This window comes from Vicia villosa, linkage group LG1, assembly GCF_029867415.1.
Source record: "Vicia villosa cultivar HV-30 ecotype Madison, WI linkage group LG1, Vvil1.0, whole genome shotgun sequence".
Lineage (NCBI taxonomy): Eukaryota > Viridiplantae > Streptophyta > Magnoliopsida > Fabales > Fabaceae > Vicia > Vicia villosa.
The window spans coordinates 37,304,660-37,315,177 of NC_081180.1; the positions used below are offsets into that span (position 1 = coordinate 37,304,660).

The window sequence follows — 10,518 nt, forward strand, 5'->3', positions numbered from 1 at the left end:
TATGGCATCTTTGGAGATGTATATTCTCCCATCACTTTCCAAACATTTGTAGCCTTTTCTGGTTAGAAGAATAACCTAGAAATAAACACTCTCTTGAGTAATAGGCAAATATGTAAGGGTTATATTGCCTTAGATGAGGGTAACATTGTAACAAGCACAACTAAAATATTTGAGGAAGTCATGACTAATACAACATAAGGCATTTTGTTTATAAGATAGATGGAAGCTTGAAAAGCATGATCCCAAAATTATAGAGGTAGATCGGCTTGTGCTAGAAGAGTTTGACCAATTTCCAGCACATGTAAATGTTTCCTCTCAACTAAACCATTTTGATGATGTGTGTGGGGACAAGTTAGTTTATGCGTTATGCCGTGTTGTGCTAGGAATGAGGAAAGAATTCGAAACTCACCACCGCCATTAGTTTGAACCGTAACAATTGTAGTGTTGAATTGTGTTGTAATAAATGTGAGGAAGTGTGTGAAGATTGTGTTGACATCTTGCATTAACTTGAGCATAAAAGTCTATGTATATTTAGTGAAAGCATCCACACAAGTTTTTAAGTATTTGTAGCCTAATGAAGGGATTATGGGGGCAGGACCCCAAACATCAGCAAAAATCAATTCAAAAGGAGCACGATAAGTAGTACTAATGGATTGAAATGAATGTAATATTTGTGCTTTGCCAAGGCAACACGCTGCACAAAAATCTAACTTTGATTGTATAGGTACAAGAATATTACAACTATTGAGAATAGTTTTAAGGGCCTCATGATGAGGGTCCAGACACGTGAATGCTTTCCAAGAAATTGTCAACACAATGAATGACTTGATGAGTCGAACCTGAGTCAGGATACTAGTGAGATGCTCCAAATTGAGAGTTGTTGGCTTCATTACTAGTAAGATAGGCTTGAGGTAGTTTGACTTGGAATTGAGGTGTAGGCAATGAGGAAGGTCTGGGAGAAAAACTAGAAGGAGGTCCACGCCATTATGTTGAACTTGTTGATGTTAACTATTGATGGCCATGGTTCTGTTGCAGCTCAGTATTGTTCCAATGATTCATGAATGGAGCGTGAGAGAATGTATGAGTAGCTGGATTTAGCCACTTGTTAGATGATGAAGGTTGTGCAGAGTGGCGATGGTAGCAAATACTTGCATCATGTCTTGTTTTGAAACATGTCTGACATTGAACACGAAATTTGGCACCACGGTCTGTGAAATTGTGGAATCTACCTCCACAAGTGTCGCGAGTTACATGGAACTGTTGTTGAGACTCTTAACTGGTAACTTGAGGATGAGCTTCTTGAGGTAGTGTTGAATCAGAGTTTGTTAGAGTTGAGGTGTTACCTTGAGTAATATTTATTGACAGTGGTTCAGTGATTGGAGTGATTAGCTTGATCTAGCCTAGCTTCATGTGAGAGGAGCATTGTTACAACAACAAACATAGGACATGAATCTTCACGATACTGAATTATCTAAGTTAGGGCTTGATATTGGATAAAAAGACCATCAAGAGTTGCTTCTAGTTGATCATGATGTGAAATTGAATTTCCCATTAACTCAAGGAGATCAACAAGTTACTGAATTCGACCTAAAAATTGTGAAATTGTTTGATTTTCATTTTCAATGCACTTCAATTTATAGCACCATTGGCGCAACTTCACATTGATATGCATTCTCTAAAATTGATTAGTTGCTAACCAAACTTCTTATGCTTGAACATCGGGAACAATTTGAGAAAGGACCGGATCTAAGAGAGTTATGAGAAGCTCCGTGAAGAAGAGTGAATCATCTTGCTTCCACGTTGAATACAATGAATTTTTGGTATCAAAACTCAAAAATGTGATTTTCTACAGAGAAATATCTTGGAGGAATTACAAGATTCGCAAGATGACAATGGAGTTCTTGAATCCGACTAATTTTGTTAAGTTCTTGTTTCCAAACAAGCAAATTTGAATCATCAACCTTAATGTTGATGTGTTTAGCAGAGTTTTGAAGATATTCTTAGAAGCTGGCGTCATTAATTTCATATCAATAACTTAATTGTTAATTTTTTTGCTAACGTCATTAATTTCATATCAATAACTTAATAGTTCATGTTACAGATAAATAAACAACATTTATATATAAAATATTTGCAAAACCTGCATTAATCGTTCTTCCAATTTAATTTCTTCATTCATGAAATAGCATAACATTGACATGGCCTGTCTTTCAACCATAAAATTTACCAACAGATTAACGTAAATGTGTTTTCTATATTCTAGACAAAATAGGAAATTGATGCTAGAGCACGTAGTGATATTATAAACTTATCAGTAGCTTTTAAATAGATTGTCCACTGCATATGGCCACAGGATGCAACCTAACAAGGTTTCCTGTATACAAAAAGATAGATTAGAATATACATCTCTTTCAGACTGGGCTATGCCACAAGCCTTACCTCCCTAACAATGCACAAAAAGCCAGAGCCACACCAAGGAGTAGTCAGTGGTATAGGTTGGACACTAAACGAGTTTTATTGATGAGGCTCAGAACTCAACCCTTACTACTAACAAATCCCTCTTTTTCTGACTAACCACTAACAATATACCGCTAAAAAAGTATTCTACTACCACAACGCATTGGACATATAGTATTGGTGTACATCAAGAAGTTCTTCAAAATTTACATGCCCTGCATGGGTACCTTGCCAGCAGACTCTTTCAACTACAGGAACTTTTGCAACCAAAGACAGTTTTGTGCATCCTTCTCTAAATTATCTTTCAACTTCCTAACTTCTTGCATAGCTTGCGTTTTGTCCATGGTTTCAAGTGGCAAAGCAACAAATGCTTCAAGAATTTGGCGGGCCTTTGCAGCCCCTTTAGACATGTCATCAGATTCAAATTCTCTCTTACGTTTAGAACCCACCTGAAAATTTTGGTCAAAACTTTAATGATTCATTCCAATGAAGAGAATTTTATCAAAACATATTTAATACAAATTTATGTTAATTCAGAAAAAGAAAATGCACATGCAATATGAACATGCCACAAAAACTGCTGTACCTCTTCTGTAGAAGAATCAATTAAGGATATTGCAGACGGAGAAAAATCTTCTAGTTCTGCAGCCTTTTCTCTAGCTAGGGCAACCACACTTTCAGGGAAGTTTGCAAACTCAGCAACGTGAATACCAAAACTCTGATCACAAGCTCCTGGTTCAACCTTGAAAGTAGAAAGAAACACCAGAAAAATAATGGATTGAGTTGATGCAAATATAGATTGTTATTTGATCACAGTACTACAGTTTCTGAACTTTATGTCCAAACTTCATTTTAAAATAAGCATCATAGAAAGATCAACGATGGTTAGAAAACTTTTATTTTTTCCAAGCTTTATGTCCAAGCTTAAATTATTTTTCCCAAGGCACTTTTTGGTGTTTTTTTTCAGAAGAACTTTTAAATATTTAAAACATGCTTAAATTTTTTATGATAATTAGAAGTTTTTCTCTAAAAGAAAATATCAATGGACTGGTAGAGACAACAAACTTCATAAAGCCAATGGAATTAGTGCAGCTTGATAGATGGAAAAAGAGTTTGGAAAGCATTTACCTTGTATAGCATAGTTAGCTTGCGAGTAGATGCATCAATATGTGCACTAACATGATAATTTGCCACACCAACAATCTGTTTATGTGTATCATTGCTACCATTTTCATGGGCTAATGCAGTCAGCTCATGAAAGTGAGTTGCAAATAAAGTAGGGGCTTTTATCACATCAACTATGTGCTCACAAATGGCCCAAGCAAGACCTGCATCTCACAATATAACATACAAACTTGTTTTAATGCATGCACTGAGATGTTTATTAAGGGATTTGGATGCTAAGCCACCTGTATCCAAACATAAATTGATAAGGATATCTTGACACCAAAGTACAACAACATTGCATTGCATAACTCGATTACTAATTATTTCGCAGCATGTAATTCTCATCAATCCAACTATCAAATTACAAGCAGCCAACATATTGAGATAGCATGTCCAATTTAAAAAAAATGGATATCAATAAACTTGCATCCATATGTTTTTCTTACTACTCATGTCTAAGAAGCATATATCAACTATAAATTGTTTAGTGTTAATATGAAAAATTGAGGATATTTAATGTGATAGGGGAGGGAGATTTTAAACCAATAATGGATTTTGTGAAAAATGACAGCTTAAATAAAAAGTTATGCAGTGGTTAAGAAAGCTTCTGTTTCATATCAGTGTCTCAATGCAAATGCTAACCCATACATGGAGAGATCAATAAATTCTATGACATGGAAATTTCAGCATCTGGATCAAATACTTCATAGTTTTCTTTTTCATCTTAAAGGCAACAACGTTAAACCCATTGCATGAGTCACTCAAGATACACAATGTGAGAAACTAGGCATTGTCCACAAATATATTCTGACAACTTTGATAAGGCTTTTGATATTCCAATGCAAAGCTAACACATTAAAGAGAACATTTAGTAGTGAAACAAACCAAATCCATCGTAAGTAGATGTCCCGCGTCCCAACTCGTCAATGATTATCAAGGACTTTTCGGTAGCTCCTTTTAATATTGATGCAGTTTCAAGCATTTCTTGCATAAAGGTAGAAACTCCGCGAAGCTGGGGAAATATAGGGAAAAAAACACAGGATTCATATTAATTGAGGATACAATTATTGATTCAATAAGCAACTTCAACAATAAATTAAAATTGCTGTTACAGACAATGAACCTCAAAGACCATAATATCATTGCAAACATGAAAGCAAACAAGTGAATATGTGTGTTCAAATTACACAGGGATGAATATCATATATGCCAAGGGTAATATTTACATGGATTTACAGTTAACATAATTACTTAATAATATAACACAAAGTCAACTTTCTCAGTCTATTGGTCTTCTTGTTCTTGATCTCTATGCCAAATTGAAGTTGAAAGCCAATGTATCACGGTTGCTCTGATCCAACTTGTTAGTTAAGAGTGGAGCACAAACGTGGAAACATGAAGTACAAACTCAGAACAGATTTGGGAGGTGGACAAAAGGGCGAGGCGAGTGCAACTAAGCTCAAACATAAGCTCATACAAACATGCTACCTGCCCAACAATTGATGGTGGCGCTATCCGGTTACGCATGAGAAAGAACACACGTGTTGGCAAGTTTGAGCTCCGCCTAAATTGAAACTCTAGAGAGGGTCAGTATTAGGCTTGCTATCCAAAGTAAATGGTTTCCAAGGCTCCCTTTGACGGAAAGACGAAGGAAGAATTATTGGAGGCAACAAACAGAAAGAAAAATGCAGCCAAAGGAGGTAGAGACGGAAAACAAAAGAATAAATACAGGACGAGGATTGTATCTCTTCAAGATCTAGATACTAAGTTAAAAAAAGAGAAAAACAAAAGAGCACAAGTGAATCCATGTGTATGAATTACACACAAGGATTAAGTTAAACAACCCCATTTAGTAACTCATTATAAATGTTGATTGCTACTATATTATATTGATATGAATGATCAAACACATATAGCTTCATATAAGTTTGAAATTTGTAGCTAAGTAATCTGTAAGTTGATATTTACTTACACTGTCAAAACTTAAAAATCTTATTAAGCATTTATTTGAAATTATTTAATGAAGTATCAAATAATTACTAACAATTAGCATTCTAGACGAGCATTGGATAAAAAAGATGATTTGAAGGTCGGTAATATCATTACGGTCACTGTAGCAGTTTAGACCAGTTCCAGCTTTCAAGCAACTCCCCCTATTCCAATCCCATTAATGTTATTACTTGTTTTTAAAAAGCATCAAATTTGTGTTATGAGAAGAAAAAAGCTCTATTTTATGCATTTAGAATAAAATTAGCCAGCCTAAATTAGATATAAGAAATCAATAAATGATTCAACAGACTATTTTATGTCAAGTAAAAACCACGCATGAAGATATTAAAATGTAAGAGTGGCCAAAAATATGGAAATAACTCACTTGGCAGTCACCTGCACCAACACGAGCAAAAATGCAATCACGAACAGATATGCTGGCTTTGTCACATGGAACAAAGCAACCAACTTGCGCCATCAAAATATTCACGCCCACCTACACATAAACCGTTATGTTAATCAAATCTCCAACCTAAAATAGCAAAGATGTGAATCAAAATTGTATACATAAACTAAAATATCTATACAAAGAAAGGTGAGGCAACCAAATTTGATGGCCATGCCATGCTTAACATCAGCATAAAAGTAGAAAGATAATGTCTGAAAATTAATTATAAAGCATACGAAATTGTTTAACTTTACTAATAAAGTAGTACAGAAGACAAGTACCTGCCGGATGAATGTTGATTTCCCACCCATATTAGGCCCTGTTATTATTTGAAACCAACTTTTTTCTCTGATCTGATTTGTTAGAAAATACAACATATAAACTTGTAAGTTGCACAAAAATTTAAATGAAGAAAAGCCTATAATAACCTTATGGAATACTTACAAGCTTACAATCATTTGGTATAAAATTCACCCAGTCTTGTGCCTCCACACAAGGATGTCTGCTACCTTCTAAAATAATATCTCCTTCGTCCTATTAAAGGCAAGACGATAATGTTCAATGCTAACCATCTGAGTCCCTCAACCATAATAAAGGAAAAATGAAAACGGAGGATAAAAGCAAGAAAATAATGCATTTGTTGTAAGAATAGCAAATAAATATAAACAAAATACCGATGAGGTGATTTCAGGCCTTGTATAGGGAGTAGGACAACTAGAAGCCAGATCAGCAAAGCTTAACAACACATCCAATTCAGAAATTAATTCAGCTAAAGATTCAAACACCTGCAGAAGGAAGATTCTTCAAGTTAGTAGAGCAGATGAAACAAATAAATAACCAATGCAAAGGTCATACTAACAAGCGTGTTTAAAAAAAATCAAATTTAACCTAATCAAAACATGCAAGTAAGTATATCCACCTCAGAGAAAGTTGCTGCAATTTCCACTACTTTAATAACCAACTGTTTTTGACAGCTCTTGTACTCCTCAAGAATTTGTTGATATTTGTCTCCCAATTTTTTGAGCTTTGTGTTAGTAAACTTCACTCCATCTTTACGGGTTTCAAGTACAATAAACTGGGTGTTGAGCTTCTTCCTTATTTTTGGCTCTTCCTTCTTTGTGATTCTAAAAACGTGTCCAAATTGTGTGCCCTTATCTAACTTTAATGTCTTGTCTATTTGCAGATCAAGATCATCAGCAGTTTGTCTATGCAAGTTATGTATTTCACTCTCTAGTAATTCTTGCTTCTCCTTAAGTTCAGTTAGTGCAGTGTCATAACTTGAAGAAATCATGTATTCCCCGTTTTCCAGATGGTCAAGGTCAACAGCAGTTTCTACAAGCTCAATAAATTTATTTAAGCGATCAACACCAGTCCATAACTCCAAATCTTTCAAATACCTGCTCTTCATCATTGAAGAAAACTCTCCATCATACCTATCCAGGGCACTTTTAATGTAAGGCAATCTTATACTTGACTGCACTCAAAAAACAAAAATGGAGTTAGGCAGAGGCCATGTCAATAGCCAAATATGAGAAGTATTATTTACTCAATAATGTGATTAGAGTGGATGTTTGGCAAGCTCATATATAAATATATAAAAGCAGGAAAAGGGGAGCTCGGAACCCTTAGTGATATGTTAGCTGAAATATTCAACAACAAATTGAAAAAATTGTCTGAAACTGAATGACAATAGTAATAAACTTACCAAAAAGGAAAAGAATCAATATTAAAATGTCTTTAATGACTCTTCATCCCAACATATAATTTCTAAGTCAATAAAGAAAACTATTAATTACAAAATCTGAACACTCGAAAAAGGGGCTAGTAACAATATTGCAGATTCCAGAGATGGATCAAAAAGCAAGTACAAATACAATGTAATACAGTCCTAGCAAAGATAAAGTTATACATTAATTATTAAAACCAAACAGTAAATATAGGTGAAGTTCTACCTGATAAAGTTTAACAACGTGTTGCAAACCAGCTCTTCGCTTCTGAAGATTGTGCACCAGTCGCTCAATGTCTGATATTCTTTTTAGATGCTGCCTCAGATCTTGCCGAAGCACAGTGTCCTCTACAAATGCTTGTACTACATCCAACCTCAAGTTAATTTCTTTTACATCTAATAATGGCTGCTTTAGCCACATGTGCAATAACCTTTTTCCCATTCCAGCTGTACAGGTTCTATTCATAAGACCAAACAAACTGAAATTTTTGTTTGCATCAGTTTTACTTTCTAAGATGTTGAGTGCCCTCATGGCTGCAGAATCTAACCTCATGTAACTGTCAAGATTGTACCGACGCAGAGTATAATTTCCATAATTGCTTTCGTCTGCAAGTAACTCTGCATAAGAGAGCAGTGACCCCAAAGCACCGGGTGCAAATTCAAATCCAGAAACTAAATCTTGAACTGCTTCAATAGAACCTTTGACAAGCCTGCCAAGATCCTGTACCAGATCTCTAGTCTTGAATTCAGATTTCTTTCTCTCAGTTAGCATCACGCCACACTTAGTCAACACATCACACAACATTTTATATTCAACAGATTTTCCACGTTCAATTGGCACAAGGCACTCTCTGCAGCCAAGAGCAACCAATGCTGACTCCACATTTGTGAAGTGACTGTCATCTAGGAATTCAGCCATCCCTAGTAGTCTGTTAGTTAGACCAACAAATCCCAATCCAACGGTGCACCCAGTTTCACGGAAGTTAAGTGACAGTGCAACAACAACTGGAGAATCCTGCATTTCACTGTTAGCAAACAGAACATCTTCAAAACTGCCAATATTACCAGGTGTACCACTTTTGACCAGTCTCCAATTAGAGCCACTGCCCTCATAGACCTCAAGTGTATGGTCTGTTCTCTCCAAGAGTAAATCACGGGCAATTGATTCAAACATGTTCCTACTTACACTCACACTGGAAAGAGCATTTGATCCACTACCCAACTGTCGCAGAGCAGTAGTAGTGTGGTAATAGGTTTTGGCAATGAATGTTGCATTCTCACCGTGGGCAGTATAGTAATCCTGAAAAATTGAAAAAAGGATATATAAACCAACGGATCATCATAGTGCATAAAATGAGGAAGGGTGGGAAGATAGTAATCCATCGACACAAAAAAAGCTATAAAAATTTGGAAACTCTTCAAATTATTTATCTTTCTTCAAAAAATCAAGTAAAAATAACTGAAGATGAAGAGATAATGACATTTCAGATATCAAAAACTGTCACTCATTTCAGAAATGCCCTACTTTGTAATTCACTAAATATATCCATTAGAAAATATAAATTGAAGTGATGAACTTACCCGACGATCAAAAAATCTAACGGCCCTCGGGTCCTGTAACAGAAACAAGTAAATAAAAATATTAAGCACAGAACAAAATAATAATGCCAAGTCACAATTTATAACAAAACCACTTCACTAGTGTAAATAAAAAATATAAAATAGATTGCACGTCTGCCCACATGCCACTTCACTGAAAGGCATTGTTTTTTTAGCAACAAAGAGGAATGCAAAAAAACAATGGAAATAAATAGTTATACATTTTTGGCAATAAAAGAGAAAAGAATGGAACTCATATGATGCTAATAACACCCCCAAGAAGATTCATACAAGATTTTAAGAGAAATTATGGAAATAGAGGAGAAAGGAAAATACTTACATCAGATAGGGTTTTGAAAAAGGACAGAAACCCTTGCGCTTGCTTAGAATCTAGCAACAGTTAAAATAACACAAAACTCGTTACAAACCTGAATCAATGATCAATAACAAAGAAATAGAACAATTACCAAGTAAAAATAGAGCTTTTCATTATTAAAAAAAAAAACAGTGGGTGAAATTGCGATACCTAATTTGAGCTCGGGAAGTTTGTTATCAAAGCCGTCAAAATTTTCATCCATTGGATCGATTGTTTTAGGGTTCAACAGAGAAACAGGGAAGAAAGTGTCTGTGAAGTGCGTGAGAACTCTGAGTAATGAGTAGTTTAGTGTATATGAACGAATTGGGAAATGAAACGAGTGTGTTTGTTCTTGTGTTGGTGGCGGGAAATATTCGCGGGCTTTTTGTTGTTTCAGGCTCAAGCCCACGCTTTTGGCAACAGAGTAACTCGTGTTTGGAAGAGAGAGAAAATAGCCCAAATCAATGTAGGAGCAAAAGTGAAAGAAAAAAAAAAAGAAATTTCTTATTCGACCTCATGTTTTTCTAAGGTTCCACGCGAAATTTTTTAAATGCCTTTTAAAATCGGAAGTATATTTCTGATGCGCACTAAAATCTAATAAATTGTTCAATGGAACTGCAAATGTATTTTTCGGTTTTGACTCGGAGTTATACATTCGATTTTGTGCTACACAGGAATCAGAAAAACATCATTAAATAACACCAATATCACAAACTCCAAGTACAAATCATAACATAAACATATAAAATACATTCAAGATTTCAACACAAATCAAAC

The 10,518-nt window shown here is 35.1% G+C and overlaps 1 protein-coding gene across 1 annotated transcript; it reads right to left on the bottom strand.

Moving 5' to 3' along the window:
* Positions 1-2,297: 2,297 nt before the first annotated feature.
* LOC131634239 (DNA mismatch repair protein MSH2) lies at positions 2,298-10,165 on the bottom strand. The gene is made up of 13 exons (XM_058904892.1): positions 9,913-10,165; positions 9,727-9,776; positions 9,369-9,401; positions 8,014-9,087; positions 6,981-7,535; positions 6,736-6,846; positions 6,506-6,595; positions 6,343-6,414; positions 5,999-6,109; positions 4,510-4,636; positions 3,586-3,785; positions 3,044-3,199; positions 2,298-2,906 (listed from the first exon to the last, which is right to left on the bottom strand). Exons 1-13 carry the CDS (start codon positions 9,962-9,964, stop codon positions 2,706-2,708), a joined length of 2,832 nt encoding a protein of 943 aa, XP_058760875.1. The 5' UTR covers positions 9,965-10,165; the 3' UTR covers positions 2,298-2,705.
* Positions 10,166-10,518: the final 353 nt, after the last annotated feature.

What these genes read in the sequence shown, in the direction of transcription:
- LOC131634239 (XM_058904892.1), bottom strand. Translation starts at nt 9,964, where the DNA reads ATGGATGAAAATTTTGACGGCTTTGATAACAAACTTCCCGAGCTCAAA. An exon ending in TTTTCAAAACCCTATCTGAT is followed by an intron (nt 9,402 to 9,726) that starts GTAAGTATTTTC and finishes TTTCTGTTACAG; the next exon opens with GACCCGAGGGCCGTTAGATT. An exon ending in AATCAACATTCATCCGGCAG is followed by an intron (nt 6,110 to 6,342) that starts GTACTTGTCTTC and finishes GTTTATGTGTAG; the next exon opens with GTGGGCGTGAATATTTTGAT.